Raw genomic sequence first — 26,974 nt, forward strand, 5'->3', positions numbered from 1 at the left:
CGTGGACCACAGTCCATGGAATCACAAAGAGCCAGACACAACTGAGTGACTAAGCACAGGATGGATATTAATGGACAGCACTTTTAGGCATGACTCCTTCCAGATATTTGCTTTTTAAGAAAGGGATTTTTGGTGGTAAAGTCTCTCAAAACTGAAACGTCTTCAGATAAAAGACACTACGTAGTAGAATTATATATTATTGGGCTAATATTTCTTTACCTAGGACTGCCTCTTTAGGCCCCTTCCAGTGAGAGAAGAGCCTTCTTTTCACACATTCCTTCATCTTCTCTTTCTCTTCTTCCTCCTCCTCACCAGCTTCACTGGTGATTACCCTGGGATACCACTTCAGCATGCTTACTCTAGATGAGTTTGGAATTGTACATGCCACTTATCTTTGCCATTGTTGTCTTGCATGTTTTTTTCATATAAATGCTTACTATGTTAATGCCACAGATGTCATTTAAGAGTAAATAGGATAAAAAGTCTAATAATATAGGCAAATTATGACTATTTCATATCTTGAGAAGATCTCATTAAAGGAAATTATTTGTGTGTGTGTTTTGCTATTATATATAGCAGGATCTGAGTAGAGGAGATGGGTGGACAGGAGCTGAGGTAGGGCTACATTCTTTGTATTTTGTTTCTGTAATTTATGGTCAAATAAATAACAAGTAATTTGTTCTAGTAGTTCCTTCTCGTTTATCAGTTCCTGTTCTGCTAAGTAAATTTAAACCATTGTGTATAAATCTTCATCTGATAAGTACATGGTCCAAAGAAATGAAGCAGTCAGCTGTTTCAAAATCCAACACAATGGTGGTGATAATACTGGGCATTGACAGTGCAAACAGTTCTCCTTTGGGTCACATTGCCAGCGGCTTTCAGCTGACAGAGCCAAGTAGTCTGCCTGCGGTTGTTCCTCTGTATCATTTTGGCAAATTAAATGGAAAGGTTAAACTTTCACTTTTTCAAAATTTGGCAGTGGCTTTTGACCTTTTGCTTCTTGAGATGTTTTTAGGAGCATTATCTCAGCCTTTCATTTTAATACATCAAAATTCACTTATATTAATATTAGAGTGTAGATTGTATAAGTTGTTGGTGGTAGATACAAAGATGAGCAGGACAGTGCCCCTGCCCCCAGGGAGCCTAAAATCTAATAGGGAAAGCAGGATATAAACAATTTTCCAAGTCCAGTGAACATTAAATCAGTGCATAAGAAATGCCCTTATGAGAATTCCGTAAGGACCCAATTAATTCTAAAAAAGATTAATGAAGGCCTTACAGAAGAGGTAAACTTTGATTTTCATCTCAAAAGATGGGAAGGATTTTGTTTTGATTGGGTAAGTTGCAGGCCAGCAGAACATGTCAAGTTAAAAAATGAGAGCCCAGTAAATAATAAGTCTCTGTTCTCCATATTCTTTTTGATGAACATCAGGTGTATATCTGTGTGGTTGAAGTATTGGTTTTGTCCAGTATTGAAATGGATCAAAGGAAATGGCCATTTAAGAAGCAGATTGCATTATTCTTTGGATGCTGTACTCAAAACTGTGAGTAGGGGGAAAAGGTTGTTTTGCAGGAGAGCAGTGCTCCTCCGTATTGTAGCTGGGTGGCTCTGGCATCAGTATGAAAGGTGGACAGGAGTGAACATGTGGCAGCAAGGATGCTTGGAGGAGGACATTGCAGTAGCTGGGGTAAGAGAAGGGGAACCTGAACTCATTGAGTTGAAGATGGAAAAAGAAGGGATAGATGGTAAGTAAAAGAACATTTAGTGGTAGGTTTGCCACATTTCGACTATTTGGGGGTATACTTTTTTTCCCTACATTATACCATCTCTGGAGTCTGGTTGTATTTTATAAGCTGTGGCATCTTACAGGGCTTCCTTTGTGACTCAGCTGGTAAAGAATCCGTCTGTGATGTGGGAGATCTGGGTTTGATCCCTGTGTTGGGAAGATCCCCTGGAGAAGGGAAAGGCTACCCACTCCAGTATCTTATATTTTTCATCCTTTTTTCCTGGTGATACATAAGATATGGATATATCTTAAAATCCCTGGCCTTTTAGACTGATACATGATACCAGAATTTGGTGCCAGATTGGATGGTGAAGATGAGTAAAAAGGGTGAGTCAGAGACAGCTCTGAGTATTCTAGACCAAGGGATGAGGTGGAGATGCCATTAACTTAGACAAGAGGGAGTGCAGGAGCGGGGTGAATGTGTGGAGGCTGGGCTTGTCTTTGGGCGTACTATGGTTGGGGCAGCTTTAAGATCCCTACATGGAGTTGGCTCCTGGGCATGTGAATGTGGTCCTTGTCTCCCTCTCCCCACCCTTTTTTCTTTTCTTTTCCTGTTCTTTCTTTTCTCTTGAGTAATTGCTAAGTGGAAGTCTCTGTGCGTACATCTTTATATTATTAAATCTTAAACAACAGCTGAATGAAAAGTGTACTAGGTTAAACCATATATTTCAGAACAGGAAACATGACATTGTTTAACTAACGGGCTAATCCAAAGTCAAGCAGCTCAATAAGTTGTGGAGCTGGAGTCTGCCCCAGGTTTCTTTTGAAGCCTAAGCTCTGCCAGTTACTGAGATCCAGTTACAGAGGCTTCTCAGGAACTATTACTGTAGAAAAGATGTTAACACTATGTAATACATGAGATTGGAGAAAATAGAACTTTGTCAGATAAGATGTCCCAGGACAAAACTTTAGGGAAAGCAGCTGTGCCACCTCCTGTAATTCGATTGTGAACATCTTTCCACTCCTCTTCTCATCACAGCGACTCCTCCAGTGTTACTTCAGCCTTTTCATGTCATCGTTGCCACTCACAGACTCAACAGTGTTTGACCATCCTGCTCTATACATGACCCTAGTAAATGTACTTTCTTATCTTTCAAAATAATTGCTTTAATCTATTTTCCCCAGTTGATATTCCTCCCTGCTTCCCACTTGCAGCTGGTAATCTCACCTCCTATTTGATAGACAAAATATGAGTAGTTGGAACATGAGTTCTCTCATCTTTCTATCAACAGATCTTCCATCCTCTGTGTTTGTTCTTATAGCCTTGATCTTTTCTTCCCTTTTGTTAAGTTGGAAGATAGCACCTCACTCCATATGAGCCACAATCTCCCTGCTTGTGCTTTGGATCTCATTCCCCTCTTGACTGCTTAGCAACGTTGCTATCTATGGCTCTGATCCTTCCCTGTCTTCCTCCATCATTAACAAATACCTGCTTTTTTACTGTACTATTCGTATTATCATTCCTTTCCATGGCCACATGTTGTGCTCTTTGCTTTACAGCAGAACATGAAAGATGACCTGCCTGTAGTCTCTGTCTTCATTTCTTCACTTTTCCTTGTCTTGCACTCTCAAATCAAGTTTCCATCCCCACTATGCACTGGAAACAGTGCTTGTCAATTAGAGACCACAGTGACTTCCATGCAGTTAAATCCTGTAGTCACTTCTCTGTCCACATCAAATTCAGTCTCTCTTCAACATTTGACATGCATGACCACTCTTGACAAACTTCCTTGTGTGACACCATGTTCTCCTGTCCTCCAGCACAGGCCCCTCCTGCTCGTTTCCCTTTGCCAGTTGCTCCTCCTCTTCTTCTGTGTGCTGGAATATATACTGTTCTGCCCATGCAGGGGATCTTCTCCAGTGCTATGACTTTAAATGCCATCTTTTATGCCAGTGATCCTCAGACCTTGCCTTGTCCATTTAAAAGCCAGGTTGGTATCACAGACTTAACAGACCAAAGCAGAATTCTTGATTTCCACCACGTGTGAGGCCTTCTTTTTTGCAGTGAAAGTTGCTCAGTTGTGTCTTGACTCTTTGTGACCCATGGACTGTAGCCTGCTAGGCTCCTCTGTCCATGGAATTTTCCAGGCCAGAATACTGGTGTGGGTAGCTGTTTCCTTCTCCAGAGGATCTTCCAATCCAGGGATTGAACCCAAGTCTCCCACACTGCAGGTGGATTCTTTACCAGGTGAGCCACCAGGGAAGCCCAAGAATACTGGAGTGGGTAGCCTATCCCTTCTCCAACAGATCTTCCCGACCCAGGAATCAAACCAGGGTCTCCTGCATTACAGATGGATTCTTTACCAGCTGAGCTACCAGGGAAGTTTTTAGTTTGGGGAGATATTTAATCTTTTTTATGAGAGCGTTTACTTAGAAAATGCCAATTAGATGTGTGCTTCTAATGAGGGAAGCCTAGATGGAGTGGAAGAGTGTTTTGAATCCTCTTAATATGCACAGTTTTAAGTTTTGAGCATTGACTTTCATTCACTTTCAGATGAGTTAATGACTAAAAACAGAAATAAACTCACTGCCCTAAAAGGCCAAGGAGATAACTATTAACCAGCCATCTTAACTGGGGGGTACACATCCTGCCAGGAGCCTTATAGGAACCTGGAGTATGTGCTTGTGTGTGTGTGTGTGTAATGTGCCTGTGTTTGGGGAAGCTACCGGATAGGCAGAGTAGTATCTTCCTGGTACTTCCTTTGAGAATTTTTTGTTCTGAAAACATTTCCTGACTTAGGGATAAGATTAAAACACCTGTGAATGTATTATGGTTTGGACTTTAGAAACAGATGAATTTTTAGGAAAAACTAACCTTCAGAGAGAGTTCAGGTTTGTCTGCCTCTTGAGACTCTGACCGGGAGTACCTCCCAGATGAGCACTCACTCCTTGTTGTTGGTAGGAGTGCTTTGGAAGGAGTGATATGCTTCATGGTCTTACTGTGTTTGAAAGTCTGTCTATCTGTCTGTGTTTTAATCAGCCCTTCCAGATCAGTTGAACTCAATGAATTAGAATTGGTATTTCTCCAAGAGGAAGTCTAAAGCTGTGCAGAGTTACCTTCTCTGTTTAGTTTTCTTCTGTTAGTGCTCATAATCAAGGGAGCATCTGAATGTTTGGAAAGCCAAACTAAACCCAGAGAGCGCATTTCTCGGAGACTTAAAATGACTGCCTGCCTGGCATGGATCATTGTATATTTGTGATTTCTTTGAGAGTTGGGACCCCTTTCAAATTAGTGAGCAAGATACTCAGTATCCTTCTGAGGCAGAGATAGAGCAGCATCGATGTTTGTGAAAAGTGGTTTGTGGTGGTTCTGCCTTTCATTCTCCCTCTACTCATTCCACTTTTCCTTGATCTTCTAGTCCCTGCTGCAGATGGACTCCACAGTGGTAGTGTTTTTATTATTAGAACTAAATATTGAAAATGGCTATAAAGTATTTTGAGTCCCACGGTAAAAATACCACATAAATAAAGTGAAACCGTTCTGTGTCCTTTTCTATTTTTTGTTTTATCTTGTTACATTTGTGCTATTTGAAGACTATTCAGTCATTATTCCCTCTGGCAAGTTCCCCAATATGTGGAATTTTAAATACTGTCTTAATAGCAATTACTTTATTCAACAAACCTTTATTGAGTACCTACTGTGTACTAGGCTGTCCCTAGGTACAAGAGATTCAAAAGTGAGTGAGATGAAGGAAGTTATTGCCCTTCCGGAGTTTCCATCCTAAAAGGGGAGAGAAATACAAATTTATAAGAAATATGTAAACAAACATATAAAGTCAGGTAGAAAACTAAATCAGCTTCTTTCTTCTATTTTCTTTCTGATATAACAGCTACACACAGCCAAAACAAAACACCTACGTCGTTAACCCTGAGCAAGCCACCTGATCTTTTCACCTTGGTCTCCTTATTTGTAAAGTATATTTACTGTTTACCTTTCGGGATTAGAGAGAGAGGATATGCATGGGAAACTCATTGTAAAATATAAGACAATATAAATGTAAAGTATTTGTACTTGATTACATTGAGTCAAAGATTTATTTGATGTACGTCAGTATTTCTGTCAGCATTGTTTGCTATTTAGATTATAAACCACTTGAGTGTATGTCATGTCTTTTAGGGTTGTTTTAGCTTTCGTGCCTCTGGTTTTGAGGGCATTCTTGTAAGACGTCAGTGCTAAATTGTTGATTGCTATTGCTCTGTGATATAGTGGAATGAATTGAGGGAAGGATTTCAAGCATCATATGGATGACTAGACTAAATAATCTTCAAGGAACCTTCTAGATCTGACATTTTATAATCCTTGACTAGAATAGTTGAAGAAAAATTGCCCCAGTCTTAATGGAACAAAATGCATTTTCTCTTTGGCAGTAAGTGTGATTTGGAACAAAATAAAACCATTTCTTAATGTATCAAAAGTTTCCATCTCTATGACCAGATATGTAAGCTAGTAACTGTTACACGTGTGTAAGAAACAGCGTGGTAGTGGAAGCAGTGTTTTTATGAATACTAGATATGGCCTCCTAAAGCACCTACTGCCGTGCTCTAGAGCAGCGGTTTGTTTGCTCTAAGCTAAACCTGTTGAGATTCTGGTGACGACTGTTGCCCTGTACTAAAAGTAGTGTTTCTTTTTTCAAAGGTACGCCAGCCTGTCATATGCATCAACAACCATGTGTTTTGTTCAGTTTGTATCGACTTGTGGTTGAAGAATAATAGCCAGTGTCCAGCCTGCAGAGTCCCCATCACTCCTGAAAATCCTTGCAAAGAAATTATTGGTAAGGGTCTATTGTAAAAACACATAGAAACTGGTTTAAAACAGGGTTTAAATAGTGTCTGTCTGGAGGAAGACTGAAATAGACAACTTTTGGTGATGTTATTTCCCAGTATCATACTGGGTGGATTGGTCATTTGGCTTAATATATATAAGTGGAGCAACTGAGGAGCATGAAGCACTGTGAGAAATCACTGAGCCTTCTGGAACTTTGATTCTGGTAGAGACTGTCCATATGGATGAAGTTTAAAAAATATATATATATATATATTTGGGTGCACCAGTTCTTAACTGCAGCCAACAGCTTAAAAAGCAGACAAACAAAAAGGCCCACAGAGTTCAAACAAGCTAGTTCAGCTAGGAACATGGAGAAGGGATTCATGAAACAGTGGCCTCTAAGATTTAAGGATAAATAAATTTTCAGTTGGTAAAGGTGAGAGAGACCATTTCTTATAGAGGGAGCAGCATTCACTGCAGTTGGGAAACAGGAAAGTCTAGTTGGGTCTCACTGTTGAAGTAAGACTGAAAAGGTAAATTAAGACTTTAGCACAGAGCATCTTGAGTGACAGACTACATCAGGGAGTTGCTGTATGGGTGAGAAGGGTAAGGTGGGCATGATGGTTTTGAGCAGAGGAATGGCATAATCCAAAGTGTGTACTAGGGCTGTTACTCAGGTGATGATACATAGTTTGGGCTCCAGGGGAGAAACAGGACATGAGTAGGTCAGACTCTTGCCCAGGTGAGGGAGAATGTGAGTCTGGATTAAGGGTATGAAAAAGAATGTTCAATGCTACAGTCATGTAGGTAAAGTGGGGTTGGGGGCAGGTGGTAGGGGTAAAACTTGAACTGGAAGATTCTTAGAAAATGAAACATTTAAAGAGCTTTTATAGTGTTATTTCTTTTAGATTGTTAAAATGATTTTTATTTGTTTCTGCTTTAGGAAAAATTGAAAGTGAATTGATGATAGCATGAATCATAGGGAAAAAAACTTTCGTCTTTGTAATAGTCCCAAATTAGGGAAAATGGACTTATACAAAGTTTTTATAATAGAAAGGAAGATATATATGCTAGAATGAAAGAAGAACCATTGGAACTTTGAAACTAAGCGATCTGAAAGGGAATCAGAGGTGGCTCCAAGGTTTCTCTCCTGGGTACCTGGGTGAAGTCTTATAGAGGAATATTTCTGTGCTGTGCTGCAAACTGGAGTGTTAATCTCTCAGCCTCTACTTTTTTATCTGCACTGATCTTTACCAGGAGTCAGGTCTTTCTTTGCGGACTATGAGCTTTGTTGATTAAAATAATTTAGATGTTTTTTTCCCAGCTTCTTTTTGCATCCCTTCTTTCTTCATTCATTTGTATCTAAATGATATTTTATAAATTCTCTGAAGTAAAATGGTTCATCCATCCTTGCATCTGGATGGAGTCCTGTGAAAAAGATTTGTAAATGCCTTTGTTATCATGATGCTAAGAAGTACAAAGAAGGTAACCACAGGATAAGTGAAGAGCTCTTAGGAAGAATACATTTTGAGTGTGTATATGTGAGTTATTGTGGGCATACAATTAATGCTGTGATTTATAATCCATTGTAACTGGGTTGTTAGAGTCAGTGAAAGACACATTCATCTTTTCAGTTGTGTTACTAGTAACTATATATATTTGAATACATTAGTTATAATGTATTGTAATATGTATATCATATATGTGACATATAAGATAATATATTTAATAATCATATATATATAATATTGATTTATACAACAAATAATATTTTAATTATACAGCTTATTGGTTAGATGTAATCACTGGTTTTATCATTAACAGGTGTCTGGTATTCAAAATTTGCACTAGTTCAAATGAGTTAATAAAATATAGCCTTTGCCTTCATTGAGTTTAATAAGATACACAAGTAGGTAAACATAACATGATATTTTACTGAAGGTATTTCTGATGGTGTTACTTACTTATTTTTTCTCAGAATTGAAGTACAGAAAAGGATGGCAACACAAAGTGGATGTAAGAAAAAGGATAGGAATTAAACTAGAGACTACATAGAACAATAAGGAAAGGGTTCATTTTAATTTTCATTCTACCCAAATCAGAATGAAAGGTTAGATTTTATTTTTGTCCCTATAGGAGGAACGAGTGAAAGTGAACCTATGCTAAGCCATACAGTCAGGAAGCATCTTCGGAAAACCAGACTTGAATTACTCCACAAAGAGTACGAGGTAAATACTAAGTAAAATGTTAAATGATGACAGCATTGAATTCTAGATAAAACTGAGCTATCAGTCTGGACTTCTTAGAGTAAGTATCCAATGGAATCTTACGTTAAATGCCAGTTTAAAAATATCTGATAAATTCTTTTTTCCTTTCCTGTTTCAAATAGGGAAACAAATGGAAACATTTCCTCTTTTTCTTGCTTTTAATTTTAAATTTGTGCTCAACAGAAACATCATTTTTTCAGTTGCTCCCTCAAGAAGTTGGGAGATAAAGGAAACTCTCAATGTAGAAGTCAGTCTTCCAACCCCATGTGGCATTATGACTGCAAACAAGTACTATAACCTTCATTCTGTTTTTGTTTCTACCTGTAAATTCACTGCTACTTATAAGTCTGATAAGTTCTGATAAAGAAAATATACTTATGTTAGCTACCGACAAAGAGATTTTGGTTTGAGATATGCTATTGCTTCTTTTTTTTTTTGCATGTTTTAAAAAACATTTTTAAAATGTTTGTTGAATTTTTAAATGATGTTTTTAAAAAATTATGTATGTTTAAGGTGTACAACATGTTTTGATATACATATACAGGGTGAAGTGATGACTTCAGTCAAACTAATTAGCATAGCCATCTCCTCACATAGTTACTATTTGTGTGTGTGTGTGTGTGTGTGTGTGTGGTGTGTGTGTGTGGTGAGGGCACCTGAAATCTACTCAGCAGTGTCCAGTAGATGGGACAGTATTATTACCTGTAGTCATCATGCTATACCGTAGGTCTCTAGACTATCTCTAGCTGCAACTCTGTACCCCTTGAACCATCTCCCTGTTTCTCCCGCCTCCCCATTTCCTCACCTTCCATGCTTGGTAACCACTGTTTAACTCTGCTTTTATATGTTTGACTCTTTTAGATTCCACATATATATGAGATCATGCAGTTGTTTTCTGCATGTGATTTGACATGCAGGTGATTTGACATAGTGATGGAATTTTTTCTAAATTAGCTTCATGCTAATGGATATATATACTTTTGAATAAACATTAAGTCCAGTTGTCATTTTATATTGACTAAATGGGGGATAATATTGCTCTCTTCCTTTGACACAAAATATCTTTAAATTACACTACATAAATGGAAACCAGTTCAGCTGCTTCAAAAATTTTTTGAAATAAAATAGGGCATAGATAAATGACTGAATAAATGTTCGTTCATATGTGTTTTCTTGTTTATATTTATTTATTCATTAATTTATTCAAACAAGTAAAGCCCTTTTCTCATTTTATAATGCCAGTTAACTCAAAACATATTGTAATTTAAAATAGTAAATAGTTCTATCTGTGTTAACTCTAAAATGTATTCTTATTTATGTAATGAATATTTATCACACTTAGATACTAATCAAATTAATGCTTTAGGAGAGTGCTGGCATGTTTAAGTTTATTTTCTGAGAACAGAATTCCTAATAATTTTAGTTTAAGGTGAAATATCCATTATAGGTAAATAAATGGTATCACAGAAGAGAGTTCTAGCCCCAGTGTTTCATTGCTGGATTCAAGGATGTTCTACATGGGGAAAACTAATATTTGAAACAGTCACAGCAGTAGCTAAAGAGCTAGGATTCAGAAGAGTTCACAATTGCAGGTATCATTCTGACGTGGAGGGTGAAAGGACATGGTATATAGTTTTACTTCTATATGAAGCAAAAGAGAGACATCAGCCAAAACTACAGATTTCCTTGATCAAAACTGTATTTTTAAATGCCCCTTAGTAAAGGAATTAAACATGCCTCAGAATTTTCTTCTGAAGAATCTACTTCCTTATTGAATTCATGTGACTTTTCATATTTTCTGAATATTTAAAATGGAATTAAAGATTTGACACTTTCATTTTTTAATCATGAATGATCATTGAATTAAAAGCAATAGAGGTGCCAATTTTTATCAGTCAAAATACATTTTGAGAATTTCAGCTATATGTGACTTTCTGTTTACAAAGTTATTCTGATGCATAAAGAATCTGTGTATCTACAGGATTTTTAATGTAAATTTTAAAAACATGTTGACTTCACTCTAGCATGTGTATGTGTTTAGTGTCTGTGTCTACCTGATGGCTGTGCAATGTTTTTTCAGGATGAAATAGATTGTCTGCAGAAAGAGGTAGACGAGCTTAAGAGTAAAAACGTCAGCTTGGAATCACAGATCAAGACTATTCTGGATCCTTTAACCTTGATGCAGGGCAACCAAAATGAAGATAAACTTCCAGTTGCAGATAATCCAAGTAAAATTGACCCAGAAACTGTAGCAGAGTGGAAGAAAAAGCTTAGAACAGCTAATGAAATCTATGAAAAAGTGAAAGATGACGTGGATAAGCTAAAAGAGGTAAGTTGTGGTTGTGTTTAAAATTCCGTAGTATTTTAAGTACCTTCAAAAGAATAAATAGCCATACTATTTTGAGTCATCCTTTAGATGATTTGGGGAGAAAGGATAAATCCCTGGATGAGCATTTAGAAACAATAAGAAAACTTTTTCTCTTTAAATCTTAATAGCTGCCAAGAAATATCAGGTGGTCCTATTTGTGATTGTAATTGGAGACTTTGTAATTGGAGACTTTGTAGTGCCTCTATATGTTTACATCTTCTTGTGAAAGAACGACATCAGTTTAAAGGATGTGTTTCTATTTCCCCCGCTTTGTGATTTGACTTCCTTTTTTTTTAAAAGCTTATGTCAGTAACTGCCATGTATGCATAAAGACAGACCTGTCCATTTCCCTACCTATAAAATGGAAGGTTTGGACCATCTTTTCTCTAGCACTCCCTTTCTCTGATGTTTTAATATTGTAAATAGTTAAAGACTTACTAATTCCAAGAGAACTGTGAGTGATGGCTTCAGACTACTCCACGCAAAAGAATATTGTCGCTGAGAGGCAGTTTAATTTTTTCAGTTATTCTTTATCCACGCAAGAATATAGAGAAAGCATAGGTGAAAAGGGCAATCCTCTAGGATTTTCCAGTCTAGGTAAGGAGGTGATATGCATGGCATCAGCATTAGAGGTAATGAAGTGATGTAGAGCTGTGCTGGCCAGAGGGACTAGCCTTTTGTCTTGGCTTCAGGTTTATCCACAGTGGAGGCCTATTGTGCTGAACAGAGATGGGTTTGTGGTATCCAGATTCACAGCCCCCATTCAACCTATCTGTATTCTCTTAAAATACTGTCACCGTGCTGAACTACTGAATTCCACCTCCTGAAATCATTAATGCTCTACATATTTTAGAGATGTGCTGCCACATACCGGCTCTCTGATGCTCAGTAAGATTAAGTAGCAGAGAATTATCTGCAACTCTGTGTGAATACTAAGTCAGATTGCATACCCACGTATAAAATAAATGCCATCTGGACTCAGGAAGGCCAAGATGAGAGAAAGTTGGGAACATAGTACTTTTAGAGAAAAAAGAAACTATGGATGTAATTGCACTGAGTTTGCTACAAGCCTAGGGGAAGTGTGTTGTTCCTTTGGTTTATAGTGGCCACCATTACCGTGTTAGTTTGAGAGGAGAAGAGGACATGGAAAGGTAGCTGAGAAGTCACAGTGTTTGTCAGTCAGCCATGTCCTCATTAACTGTCCTTGCACTATCAGTAAGTTTCGTATGGTTTATTTTATATTGTTGAATTTCATTAAAATATTTGGCAATAAATGCTTCTTAGAGCATGAAGATATGTATGAAAACTACTCTGAGTTTGAGTGGTATAAGGGATGTATGTAAAAGAAAAGTACATAAAATATAGTTTTTCTTTGTCCTTTTAAAGATCATATGTTAAATTCAATACCCAAAGTTACCTTGAGACCTCACAATTATTTGGGATACTTGAAAAGCCCATTTTGAATACCTAGTGAAGGAATTAGGTAGAACTAGGCAAAAAACTGGAACATAAACTAAAAAAAAAAATGGACTGCAGAGGCAAAACTTGAATGCAAAATACAAAATAACAGCATACTATAAAACAAATATAGGAATGCTGAAGATTCAGAATATGAGTGAAATGGACTTTTTTCCTCATGTTTCCAAGACAAGTGCGTTTTGAACCATTATGAAGCCAGTGTGGAGATCACAAAGTATAATAGTTAGCTGACATCTTTATTACTCTTTTAGGTGCAACAAATAGGCAGGACTCTCCCTTTTGTAACTTTACCCATCCAGTTCTCCTGAACTTGAAAATATCTCTGATAATTGAGGGTTAGCCTGGTGAGAGACCTTGTCCAGGGGGATGGGGAAAAGAAATCAAATGAGGTTCTAATTTAAGCTTGTCATTCATCATCAAAAACATTCACTAAGTGCCTCCTCTTACAGTGCTATGCTTGAGGGCTTAATTCATTGTGTGTGCATGTGTGTGTGTATAAGGAAGTATATTACCTTTCCTATGTCTTCAGAGAGGCAGTAATGGTGTTTATCAGTCACGTAAAGAATTAACTCTCCACAGTCCTGGTTGGTTTGCATCCATGAAGATAAGCAGGTACTCAATCCAAAAGGAACCTGGATACATCTGAGAGAGTTAGGTTTGGTGTTGAAAAGAGTGTCCTCCGCCCTGCTTCCCTTGTCACCCTCTTGGGGCATTTGTGTGTGGATGGGCAAGTAATATAGTCAAGAATTCTAGAAATTATTGGTCAGATTTTTAAAATCTGTTTTCAGATTTTCTTAGTTTAAACCTTTTTGTTGACAATTGTTCTGACACTTTGAATGTTAATAGTCAGACAATGAATTTCTCCTGCTAGGTTAGTGAGATTGGTTCCTAGCCTAGGAAGTCTTATTTTTTGTTGGAATTCAGAAACACAATGACTAGCAGATTTAAAAGAAGTCACTTCTAAGATTCTACAACAGACACTCTACTTTTGGGGCTGCCCAGGATCAATATTGACCCTCTAGATTTTCTAGCAATAAATATTTTGTCAGGCAGTTTTTAGGTATGCAACTCCAAGAAGGAAATCATACTTGCAATCTGAAAAAAAATCAAAAAAGAATCCATACAATTTATTAGAAAATATTGATCCAAGAAGTTGTGAGCCAGAGCATTTGGGAAAGCCATTTTGAAGAAAGCAAGCAAGTAGTTTAACGATATTAGATATGTTACCACTAAAAACTTTTAAAATAGCAACCAAAAATCAATCTCATAATGCAAGTTACTTAGCTGTTAGTTTTGTGAATAATTGCATGTGGTATATTGTTACCATGCTTAGAGTATTCAGTTATGTGAAAAAGGAAAAAAAAAAAATTGCCGATAGTCCCATAACAACTCTAAGCTAACTAACATAGCTCCGTTTATTTCCCTGGATAGAAGATTTGCAAAGTGCTTGGGGAATTTGGATTAAAAATGTGTGATCGTGTTCAGTTTCCCAAGTCATTCCCAATGGTGATTTTAAGTTTCTGAAGACATGCTCTGGTGTTCAGTTTTCTCATACTGTTGCTCTAAAACATACAGATGGCTCATGTCATAATTTTTACACATTTGTTTTTAACGTGTGCTTAATTATTTTCAATACTTTTTTTTTAAGGCAAATAAAAAATTGAAATTGGAAAATGGTGGCCTGGTGAGGGAGAATTTGCGACTGAAAGCTGAAGTTGATAACAGATCACCTCAGAAGTATGTATTTTGCTCATAGAGCAATGTTTCAGGTTATGTCAGTATTTTAAAATAAGCTGCTGTTACATTATGTTTTTCTGGATTCTTTGTTGAAACATGTAAGTTTAAGTAGAATGTCTTACCTGTAAATGTCAAAAGTGTATACTTAGGTTATTGGTAAAATCTTAGTCTCAGTTAATGCTAATGTCGGAAGAAAGGATTTCCTTCTTATCTTTTTTCCTTACCTAATTATCAAGAGGTTTGTTTTATGTGACCTAAGACTGGTGAGCCTCCACTTGGTTTTACATATAACTGTTTAATGATCCTAACAAAGAGTACGGAGACTAACATGATGCCTTTTGGATATTTTTTGAAATAATCTTAATGATAGTTAAAATTCATCCATTGCTTTGTCTTTACCAGGTACAACAATCTGTGACATAGAACTACTATTATTCTCCATTTACAGATGATAAAATGGAGGTATAGAGATCAAATTAATTTTTCTAAATCTTCACAGCTAGGAAGTGGTGGAAATAGGATTCAAACCCAGGTAGTCCAGCCCCAGAGCTGTGCTCTGTTACATTACACTGAAAGCTGTTATACTACCCATTACCCTAAAAAGCCTATCTGAAATAGAATTTAAGGCTTCATTTGTTGAATTTTGTACTGATTTGAACTGTACAATTAAATGAATTCTTTTATGGTGGGGATATTTTCACTCCATTCCAAAAGATACAAGATTGCAAAATTTTGAACAGTTAGTTTAAAATGCTCAGAAACAGTTGAGAATTAAGACTTGAAGATTAAGAAAAGATAAGAGAGATCACTTGAGGTTGTTATTGTTCTAGGGGAAAAAAAATGACAAGTGAAAAGAAAGTGTGAGCCCCATCCCTCTGAGGAGTGGCATATCAGAACTCCACACTTTCTTCCTGTCCAGCCATTTTCTCCTAATGGAAAAAGACGAGAAAGGCATAAACAAACATTGGAAATTCATCCTACCAGAAGTAGTTCTCTGTTTGTCATTTGAAAAGGAGAAAATATTGCCTTCAGTAAAACCAACTGTGGTATCAGGAAATGGTAGAAGTAAACCATAATTACTCAAAGCAGAGATAACTAACCAACAGAGAAAGAAGCATAGCTTTTACTTTTAAATAGTTCCTTCCCCTGTGCTCTCCAACCTCATTTTTCTTTTCACTTCAGATAATGTCCTACTTTGATGAATTAGTGAAATAAGCTTAGGAAGTGTTGCCGTTAATATATGGTGGTTTGAATCTCTGCTCTTCTTATTTATTGGCAGCTCGCCTTGCCAGTCATAATAATGTTTATCCATTAGCCATTTCCCACAGCAGGCTGAATGGAAGTAAAGCCATTTTGTTCGTAGCTTTTATTTCTTGAAAAGTTGCCCACCAGATTTTCAGATTTAGCACTAGCCACCAGGATGTGTGTTTTTAAATATCCTTGATTCCTACCTGATAAACAACTGAAGAATCTCACCTAAAGAAACCTCACCTCTGTTTTCACAAGCAGTCACACTTCTGAATCTCATGTAACTTTGGGGTTTGCTCTCTTTAGCTTCCATTGCTTCCCTTCAGGGGAAGGGAACCAGTTCACTTAAAAAACGATTTGAACTGACCCCTGTTCCAGATCAATTTGCAATGCATTGAGGTACTAAAAGTGTGGCATTGATTTATAGCCTTGTTTACCTCTGCATCACCAAATCCTAGTGGGAGTCAGAGAGAAGCTGACCACAGCTGAAAATACCCAAATCTGGTTCTCTTGAGGAGCGCTCCTATTTGTATTGAGAACAGTATGAAATTTCGAGAGTTCAAAAGTAAATGCAAGCAAACAGAAACCATCCATTCCGTTTCATTTCCTTGATTAGGAAGTGCCTTGACCAATTACTTTTCTCCTCTACTTGGTTAGTTGTCAAGGTGTACTTTTTATATACGTGGCCTGAGTGTCTAATGTATCTTTCAGGTTGTTCAGACACGCTCTATGAATCAGGCAGAAGAGAGAGCTTTAAAATTTAGATACTAGAAAGGGAAAAAAATTAAGAAGGTGTATTTGTTAGCTTGGGCTGCCGTAACAAATATATAGACAGGGTGGCTTAAACATTGGAAATTTATTTGCTTATAGTTCTGGAAGCTAGAAATCCCAGGTCAAAGTTCAGCAGTTTGGTTTTCTGGCAAGGGCTCTCTTTTTGACTTGCAGACAGCCGCCTTCTCTTTGACATGTCTTTGCATGTCAGAGAGAGTGTGTACTCTGGTCTCTCTTCTTCTTATGAGGCACCAGTCCTGTCAGATTAAGGCCTCCTCTTTATGGTCTCATTTAACTTTAATCACCTCCTAAAGACCCTGTCTCTAAATATAGTCATGCTGAGGGTTAGGGCTTCAACAAATGAATTTGGTGGGGGTGGGTAGGGAGAGTGGGAATACAATTCAGTCCATAGCAGAAGGTATTTCTTTTAAGGACTTGCATGGTGCTCTGTTGCTTAGTTGTGTCCAACTCTCTGTGACCCCATGAACTGTAGCCCACCAGGCTCCTCTGTCTATGGGGATGCTCAGGCAAGAATACTGGAGCAGGTTGCCATTTCCTCCTATAGGGAATCTTCCTGACCCAGGGATTGAACTCGCATCTCCATGTCTCCTGCATTGGCAGGCGGATTCTTTATCATTACGCCACCTGAGAAGCCCCCCTTTTAGGACACTCAAGCAAATATCATGCTGTTGCCCCAAAACTAGACTGCAGTCTAGTGTGAACAAAGGGGACTTAGACATGTACACTGATTTCAAGTAAATAGGATTATATAAAAGTAATGTATTTTATAATTTTTAAAAACAGTGGTATAATCTTTAAAATGAAATCTGGATTATCATTTATCTCTTCTGCTATTGTTTTTTAGTCTTTTACCCTCCATTATATTTAATCTCAATGTGTACCTGGATATTTTTCCTTTTTCCACTTTAGCTTAGAAACCCCTTTGTGCAGTGTGGCAGCTGTCCCACTAAGCATACTCTTCTGGATTTCAGTAATATCCATTCTGTTCTTTGTCAACACTTCATTGTCCTGATAGCTAAACTGGTGGTCCAGAAAAATGCAGCTGTTTCTTTGACTTGATGTAGCCACTTCCTGAATTAGTCTCTCTCTTCTAATTTGTTTTACCTGAAGAAAATCATCTGCCTGCCCTTTCAGTTTTCTCTAACATGGACTTCTAAGAGAATCAGATTTTATATTTGGACTAAAGAGGGGGTGATAATGTCCTTTAGTTTGCAAGACTGGTATGTGAAGAAAAGCCATTCTCCCCGCCAGCCCAGAAATACTGAAAGTTTATTTACTTGACAGTATCCTAGATACTTTGAACTGTACAAATTCTGTTTCTGACCCCTAAAGTTGGTTAGGTTCCCCTTACTATCTTGTACTTTCCCTTTTTAGCACATAATCACAATTACTAATAATTAGTGTTTTGTGTAATTATTTCGATGAATATTAAAGTTTTGTGTAATTATTCCAGTGAATTCAACCCTGAATATTCATTTGAGGGACTGAAGCTGAAGCTCCAGTACTTTGGCCATCTGATGCGAAGAGCTGACTCATTAGAAAAGACCCTGATTCTGGGAAAGATTTGAGGGCAGGAGGAGAAGGGGGTGACAGAGAATGAGATGGTTAGATAGCATCACCAACTTAATAGACATGAATCTGAGCAAACTCAAGGAGATAGTAAAGGATGGGGAAACTTGGAGTGCTGCAGTCCATGGGGTTGCAAAGAGTCAGACATGACTTAGTGACTGAACAACAACTATTACTTACTTCATATTTTTCTGAGTGAGGGCTATAGTTTTATTCACTATTATAGCCGTGCATTTTATAGAGTTCTGCTCCTAGTATATATCTGTTGAGTAAATGAATAAAAATGTAGCTCCTGAGAGAATTCCCCTTCCATTTTGCCAAAGATTTAATGAAGAAATTTAGTCATTTTTCCTGTTCCTCTTCTCCATCTCCCATTTAATGGGGCATCCCGAGAGTGTCACACCTCCACATAGTAAGAAACAAAAATAAGAAGCTGAAGGAAGGTAGAACTGCATTTCTCATATTCCTAAACTGTACCTAGAAGTGTGGATATATTTGTCCTTGATAGAGTTAGGAGTTCCTAGTGATTTTTTAGCTTCAAATATTATGACGCTTATTAATGACTTGTAAAGCATTTGGAAGTATTATGCCCTCTCTCCGAGGTCGCTCTGTTCAGTTGTGCCATTCTTTTTCTCTAGTCTCACTGGGCAGAGTTTGTGCCATGTTGCCACCTATTTTGAGGCTTAAACAGAGCAGCTGACCCATGCCCTTAGCTTCTAACTTATGTTAATAGTGTAGGGTATGAAATATATATGTACATATACAAAATTTGTATACATAGAATTGCATAGGTCATTTAAATCAAACTTGGTTATAATTGGATTAATAATGGCTTTCCATTCTATAAATATATATTTGGTAATGTTATTGTATCTTTAGTGAGATCTGTGGGTTTGATAACGTTTCCCTGCAAGCATCGTTTTTACTGCCCAGCAACCCTAAAACTTATCATTATGGACCAGTTTTTACCCGTGCCTCAGCAACTTCTGGAGGAAGATGAATGCTCCAGCTACTCCTGAGTGGTGATCAGTATTCTATTAGGACATGAAAAGAAGTGTTCTGAGGAGGACAGACTAGACTTCATAAATCATAAGCTGTACTTTATTCCCCTCGTGCTGTGTTTGTGTTCCTTGAGCCATCTCATCAGCTCCCATGGCTTTAATAATTTCTTAATATGTCAGCGATTACAAAATAAAATCTAAATCATTGGCCTTGCCTTTTCTCCTAAACTGTAGATTCATGTTTCCATCTGTCTATTTTATACTTTCACTCAAGATCCTGTACCTTAAATTCACTGCAAAGCACGAGTTAAATAAATGCCTAATTCTGGAGACAGACTACCTGGATTCAAGTTTCCCTTCTTCTACTCTCTCCTTCCCCTACCCAATTCAATTTTCACTATACTCAAAATGGTTTTTTATGAAGTGTAAATCACGCTATTAAATCTCTTATCTGAAACTGTCCAGTGTTTTCCTAAAATACAATCCAGACACTTTGCCAGCTAGTCACGATGCTTGCCTATTCCATCTCATCCCCATGGTTTATCCTGCTCTAGCCATACTGGCCGCCTTCTGTTTCTAAAACATGCTAGAATTTTTCCATCTCTTAGAATGTCCACATCTTTATATGGCTGTCTCCTGTTATCAGATTCAGAGAGGCTTTTCCTGATCATTCCGTCTAAAGCAGTCCTCTGACGTTGTCCCCATGACCTTTCTCTTGTGGAATTTAGAATGGAGAAGACAGAACAAGAGCTCAAGCAACTAAACAAACACAGTAATTTCAGACAGTAATAAGGGCTAAGAAGGCAGGTGATACTGTAACATTGGTTGTGCATTAACTGTGGGCTCTATTATCAGTACATCTCAAGTTTTAACTCATTTAACCTCACCCACCTACTAGATAGGTACTACTACTAGCTCCACTTCATAAGATAAACACTGAAGTACAGAAATTTTAAATATCTTCCCCCAAATCACAATGCTAGAAGGTAGACAAAGCCAGAGTTCAGTTCTAGAGAGTCTGGCTCCAGAGTCTGTGCTAATAATCTTATGCTGTATTGCTTCACCATGCCATGATTTTATCACTGCAGTTAAGACTGCAGAAGTAGAAGGTGCAGAAGCAAAGGGCCGCTTCCTTCCTAGCTTCCCCTCCCTCCTTCCCTCCCTTCGTTCCTTCCCTTTCTTTAACATTTAATGGTGGCTTTATGAGTTGAATGCTTGAAAATATTCAACATGAAATTTAACTTACTTCACACTAATGTTTGCAAATACATTGTTGCTGCTGCTGCTAAGTCGCTTCAGTCGTGTCCGACTCTGTGCGACCCCATAGATGGCAGCCCACCAGGCTCCCCCGTCCCTGGGATTCTCCAGGCAAGAACACTGGAGTGGGTTGCCATTTCCTTCTCCAGTGCATGAAAGTGAAAGTGAAGTGCTCAGTAGTCGTGGCCGACTCTGTGTGACCCCATAGATTGCAGCTCCGAAATACATTGTTAGCAATTCTTAAATATTTCAAATAAACTAACTTGAAGTACAGAAGGCTTGTTCTCAAATAACCCTTCTGAGGTGACATGAAATCTGAATGAAGCCTGTATGACTTGATTCTAACCTTGCTGCCCATCTCCTTCACTTGCAAAACCCCAGCACCTGAAAGGCACCTGATACATACTTGTTGAGTAATTAAATAAACAGATAAATAACATTTGATAAATTACTTGACTTGTTGGAGCCATTACTTTCTTTATGTAAAATGTTCATAATGTACCACTTTGAAGATGAAATAATTGTATGTCCTTGGCACACCACGTAGCACAGAGAACTGGTAGAGGTTTGCGTCTAAATAACTGGATCCGTTATCCATCCCACATTAGAGATTGTTTATCCTCTTGCTTTGTTTCTGTCCTCGTTAATGGCTTTACTACTTATCTGGTTGCCCGAGATAAAAACCTCAGTCTTCCTTTCCCGCATTTTCCACTGCTTCTTCTCCTCCCATTCCTTATTGTCCAGTATATTCTATCCTATCTATTAAATTCCTGTGTAATGCCTCTTCTTCTTGTTCCCACTAGTTTCAATCCACGTGATTTCATGCTTAGCCAATTTTAATAGCCCTCTGCCTCATTGCTCTTGTCCTGTCACAGCTCTGGAGCATTTGCTGAATGTTGCCTGAATTCTAGAATATAAATTTGATCATCTCACTCTTGTTAATAACCTTGGGCGATTTCCCATTTTTCACAAATTGAAGGCCGGATTTCTTAGTATAGTACATGTGCCTCTTTACTAATAGGACTTTAGCTTATCCTTCTTAGCTCCTCTCCAGCTTTCCTCTTCAGGTACGCTGCTGTGGCCATGATGAATTTCTCATTGGGCCTGGATTTGCATGTGATGACATGTACCTTTGCTCATGTCTTTTCCTTTGCCCCTGGTCCTCTCCATTACCCTTTCATTTTTTATTCAGCTTGATTAATCCCTACCCATCCTTTGAGACTGAGCCCAGTTGTCATTTTGTCTATGAGACTCTCTTTAAGATTTCCTATTGTCCTTTTATTGTATTGTTGTAAGGATTATGCTGTATACTGATCAGTTCCATGACTGTCATGCTCAGTTAATCTTCCAACTCCTTGGAATTAAGACTTTTATTTTGACCATGTCACATGGCTTGCAGGATGTTAATTCCTTGGCCAGGGATGGAACCCATGCCCCTGCAATGGAAGTACAGAATTCTAACCACTGGACTGCCAGGGAATTCCCAAGACTCTTTTTGTGTATGTGATGAACTCAGTGTGTATCTGTATAAAGTATGTATGTGTGTGTGTATGTGTATTTTTCCTCTGGGACATAGCAAAAGGACATAGCAGTCTCACACTCTAATGCTTTACACTGCTGCTTGGAGGGAACTGACCAGGGAATTAAGACTTGAGCTTTCTTGAAGCTTAAGGTATATAGGGTTTAAGAAGGCAAAGAGAGATTCCTGGCATTCTCCAAATGAGGGGAGCAGAGGGATTCCCTGAAGTCTTCCAAAATTGTCCTAGAGCTTGAGAGTTTGAAAGAGGAAGAGAGGAGACAGTGCCAGGGCTTGTGTTTTGAGTCTGAGTCTCCTCAGTTGAACAGGTTTTCCTGCCCTTACCCGTCTCCATGCTGACTGTGAGCTGCGCCCCTTCCTAGTTCCCAGGTCTAAACTCCTCCTCAACTGTGTCTCAAGACATACCACCAGTACCACGCCTGGCTTTCAGCTTCCTCAGCAACACCTCCGCTCTTGCTGGCCTCGGCTGTTCTCTCTTCCTGACCTTTTCTGGCCTTTTTTGTTTCTCATGATTCTGCTCTGACAAACACAATGATTCCTGGTATTTGACCCCAGCCTGATCCACTGACTGATTCTGCTATGCCCTTTGGTTTTCCCGGAAGGGGAACTTGTAGACTGTCAGGGGAGCCTGATGATACCCTGGGGCCAGACTGTGACAGCTGGGTGTGCTCAGGCTCCTCAGCCGCCTGAGGGGCCCTTCTCTGGATATTCAGCTAATTGGGGGTGGACAGTTACTGCAGTTTTCTGTCACCTTGTCTTTATTGTATTGATAAGATATTTTAGGAGCCTGCAGTGCATGCTAATGACTAAGCGGTAGGGTTGTCAGGAAGATTACGAACTGCTTGAGAACAAGGATAATGTCCTTTTGTTTTCTTCCTCATCGCCCCTCAGCATATATTAGTCTTCAGTAACTGTCATCTGAGTAATAATTACGGAGTGGCTGGATCACAGTTTTTTGTTTTATTTTGTTTCATATTATTCCTCATACTGAGAGAGAGAGATTGATTTAACTCTAGTGACAAATGTGTAGATCGTATTAGTCCAGAGATTTTTAAGTATGCTTTTTTCCCCCAACCACAGTTGTATTCTTTTATACTATTGAGATTTTATTGTTGTTAAGGTTAGTATACTTTGGGGAAAGGTATGAAATCCTTTATTCCTCTGAGGACTGTAAAAAGATACGAAATAGCATGTCTCAAGATTCTCTCCTTCCATGAAAGATTAGGATCGCCATTTATGTCGTGTCAACTTCAAGGCTCCTCTTAGAGGATAGAAAATTAGGGCATTCCTCTATGGAGCTGAAATACCTTTATCAAATAGAATGGAATTTATTTCACAGTAAAAAGAGTAGTCCGTCTCCACAGGCAGCAAATATAGATGTGGGATGGCCCTTTTTAGAGACTTACCACGAAAGGAACGTATTCCTTTTCAATTTGCATATACTGCCCAACACTTGAGTGTTCTCTATTAAGAATTTCTAGGTAGAATTGAAGTGGCCGATGCATGATTAGTTTAATAATATAAATATGCACACAAAAGCTTTCTTTAAAGTCGTATTAGTAATATGAACTATTATTTTTAAATTCGGTTCTGTGTTTGAAAACTTGCAAATCCAGACGTTGCCTTTATTTTTTGAGAGGTGGAGGAAAAAGGAACGGCTGCAAGGGCTGACCTCTGTCTTTAGGGAGGAACTGTGGCTTTTTTTTTTTTTTTTTAATTCTTGCAGATATTGGAGCACATTCTGTTTTGGGATAAAACTAAGATGCAGTGTAGCATAGCTTATGTTTTTTATTCCTATTATACCCCTGTGTAAGTAAGTACTATGTGATATTTAGGTCCTAAAATTTTTGCATTTAAAATTTTGCTCATTTCATCAGTAGCTTTGTTTCTTTGTAGTTGAAAATGCCTGCTGATTGTGCATGAGGTAGACAAGAAGATCATGTATGTTTTTTATACATAGAACAATTAAAGATGGAGCTTCCAGTTTATGATTCTAGTTCAGATTTAGCTTACATATCTCTGGTTAAAATAGTCACCCTTTTTGGGTTGGCATTTGCCAGGCTGATCTGTGCTACAGTTTCCTGGAAGGCCATTTTAATAAATGATCTTTGGCAGCTTGAAAATGCTCTTGAACTTATGTCTAGAACATGATAGATGTTTGATAAATGTTTATTGGCTTTGTGCAGACAGATCTGAATGTCTTCCTACATCTTGTTATTTCCTCTCCATATTTCTATTAGCAAATGTATGTATTAATAAATATTACAACATTGCTAGACTTGGCACTCAGTAGACATGCTAGCATTTTCACTACGTCATAGTATAAGTAGGTGCTGATATTACTTAAGCAGGGATCTCACGTTTGGGCATCTCGTGGTTTCATACATGGTATTTGGACTTAGGCAGACTTGGCTTCCTGCTGCTTCCTTTCTGTATAACCTGGGACCAAAGACAAGTGCTTTAAGTGTCTCGTTTTTTCATCCTTAAAATAAGAAACATAGCTCTTGCTTCATAAAGGTGACATGACGATATATATCAAGTATATAGCAATGTACTTGACACAGTAAACTTTAGTAAATTGTGACTGCTGCTGTTAACTGTCACCATCATTGTCATTAATCGTCACTTACACTACTGTAGATTTACCTGTTACACTTTTGGTAATGTCCATCCCCAGAGTTCACTTTTATTTATTTATTTGGATGTTGGGCCAGGGAATAGAAACATTGTTTTGGGTCCTCAGGAGGGAAGGTTTTTTTCCAGTTCTCTCTCAGTAGGCTTCATGTAGCTTAATAAATTTTTGTGGACTCAACTATTGTGACAGGATTGGCCATAGATAGTAACTTTTATGATTACCAAAGTCTCAAGAAATGTAGCATTTTCATAACTGAGTCTTTCATTTTAAACAGAGAAGACTCTCTTGAAGAAACCCTGGCAAGTCATTGGGTTCAGCAGTGGCTGAAAATGTCTAGGGCACTTCCCAAAGCTTCTCTTGCAGTGTAAAGACAGAACGCTTTCCCCAGTCCTGCCGTTACACACAGAAGGATGAGAATAGATACGGGTCACACATAGACAGGTCATTGGGAGCAGGTTAGAGAAAGGCCCCCACTAGCAGATACAGGCTGGAGCTGCCTCAGTGCTGGTCCTCCCTGTACCCTTTCCCTGGAATACGCCCCTCCCCATCCTCTCCACACATGTGCATGGCAAAGCACATGCTGGGACCTCTCCTTTTCTTCCCGCTTCTAGCCAAACTCAGGTCCCAAGGAGCTCCTATTACACACTACTCACTTAAGTTACGTCTAATCAAAGAGAAACTCCAATATTTTGGCTACCTGATGTGAAGAACTGTCTCATTGTAAAAGACCCCGATGCTGGAAGGCAGGAGGAGAAGGGGACGACAGAGGATGAGATAGTTGGATGCCATCACCAAGTCTATGGATGGACATGAGTTTGAGTAAGCTCCAGGAGTTGATGATGGACAGGGAAGCCTGGTGTGCTGCAGTCCTTGGGATCACAAAGAGTCAGACACGACTGAGCGACTGAACTGAACTGAATCAAAGAGAGCATTTGCAGACTTAAGGAATCTCCAGCTCACACATCATGCTTTATGAGAAAATACTGAGGGAAGGGAACAATAGAAAATTTTGTTCTCCTGAAGGTCTACCTTTCCTCCATATTTAAAGTGAAGAAGATACTTGCCTGGTATCTCTGCAAGTCAGGGGATGAGAAGGTATGCAACTGCAGCTGTGTAGCCAGGCAGCGCTGCAATAAAATTTGCTCTATGACGGGTCATTTTTTCTTAGGTATGTGTATACCTAAGTTTGCATCAGTAAGTTCACCTTTCCCAGTTCCTCTGGCTTACCTAGGTTTTCTTAAATAGCAACAGTTTCAGCATTCCTAAGTCAGCTATTCTTCTCTATATTTCCATTTGATTCTAACTTTACTACTAGCATCACCAACTCAATGGACATGAGTTTGAGCAAGTTCCAGGAGTTGGTGATGGACAGGGAAGCCTGGTGTGCTGCAGTCCTTGGGGTCACAAAGAGTCAGACACAGCTGACTGATTACTAGCATTAATCACTTTACCATTTGTTTGCTACATCTCATCTTTGTTGGCCAGTTTTGTGTTTTGAATTTCCGTTTCTGTAAAAATGTCATGTCACAGCACAACTCTTATGTTTTATTGTCTGTGTTGTGAAGTGGGTAACGTGTGCACAGTCACTTTCAAACTTGGAGAGAAATGACCTGATTGGTCACAGACAGGCTGGATCGCAAATGCTGGCTCAGATCCAAAGATTGTTTTTACTTTGTTTCACTCTTAGCTCAGGTGCCAAATTAGGAAAAGATATAAAATCAAAGGTACATGAGGCAGAGGGGTCACTTCCCCAGAGCCCCTCTTGTTCCTCAAGAAGATGTTTCTGAAATTTGGTGGTCTTGGCAACCTACTGGGCTTGCTGCATTAATCCGTTTTGTTTGGGCTACCATTATGAACTAGAGAGGCAAACTCAATCACTCAAGGTTCACGGCCCGTTAATGGCCAAAGAGCTCTAGAGGTTCATTCTTTTCACACCTGGTTCTGGCATTTATTCTTTTACCACATTTACTTCTTCTCACCCCTTCAAACACATTCTTTTCCTCCTGTATGACGAGCTATGAGAAAATTTCGTCTTGGGACTTTTTCATTATTAGAGATGCCTTTATTCTAGTTATAATACTGCAGAGGTCAAACCAGTAGGACTTTCATTTCTCTTACTTCTAGTAGGGACAGGAACACTCTTGTACCTATGTCGTTTTTTGGACAGGAGAGCCCTCAGCCAGAACGTGTACATCAGTTAACGCTGCAAGAGGGAAAATCCCTTAAACTTCTTAGATTCTAGGAAAACATACTTCTGATATCAGATGCAGCTCCCAAACTGCTTTCTGTTTTCTCTAACGTAATGAAGCCTTTGGCCATCACTGCTGCTTTGAAAATCAAAGCCTTTGGTCTCTAATGGAATGTTTATAAAAATACTCCATTTTGAAATTTGCTCAGGAAAAGGAAGTATGGTAAATGATTTTAGAAGTCCCTCTAGCTTGCCTTGGCATTGATTCATTTAATGTTATGTACTCTGGAAATATCTTGAATTAGAGAATAAAGAAGTATTAAAACCCAAGTTAAATAAGCTCT

The 26,974-nt window shown here is 38.4% G+C and overlaps 1 protein-coding gene across 1 annotated transcript in view; it reads left to right on the forward strand.

The window, feature by feature from the left end:
• The window catches only part of RNF219 (ring finger protein 219), a 40,635-nt gene that overhangs the window by 6,636 nt on the left and 7,025 nt on the right, over nt 1-26,974 (forward strand). The window contains exons 2-5 of the mRNA XM_005687683.3: nt 6,424-6,559; nt 8,689-8,780; nt 10,900-11,148; nt 14,315-14,403. Of these exons, the coding sequence (XP_005687740.1) occupies nt 6,424-6,559; nt 8,689-8,780; nt 10,900-11,148; nt 14,315-14,403 (566 nt within the window). The remainder of the gene's footprint in view (nt 1-6,423; nt 6,560-8,688; nt 8,781-10,899; nt 11,149-14,314; nt 14,404-26,974) is intronic.

Source organism: Capra hircus, chromosome 12 (assembly GCF_001704415.2).
Source record: "Capra hircus breed San Clemente chromosome 12, ASM170441v1, whole genome shotgun sequence".
Taxonomy (NCBI): domain Eukaryota; kingdom Metazoa; phylum Chordata; class Mammalia; order Artiodactyla; family Bovidae; genus Capra; species Capra hircus.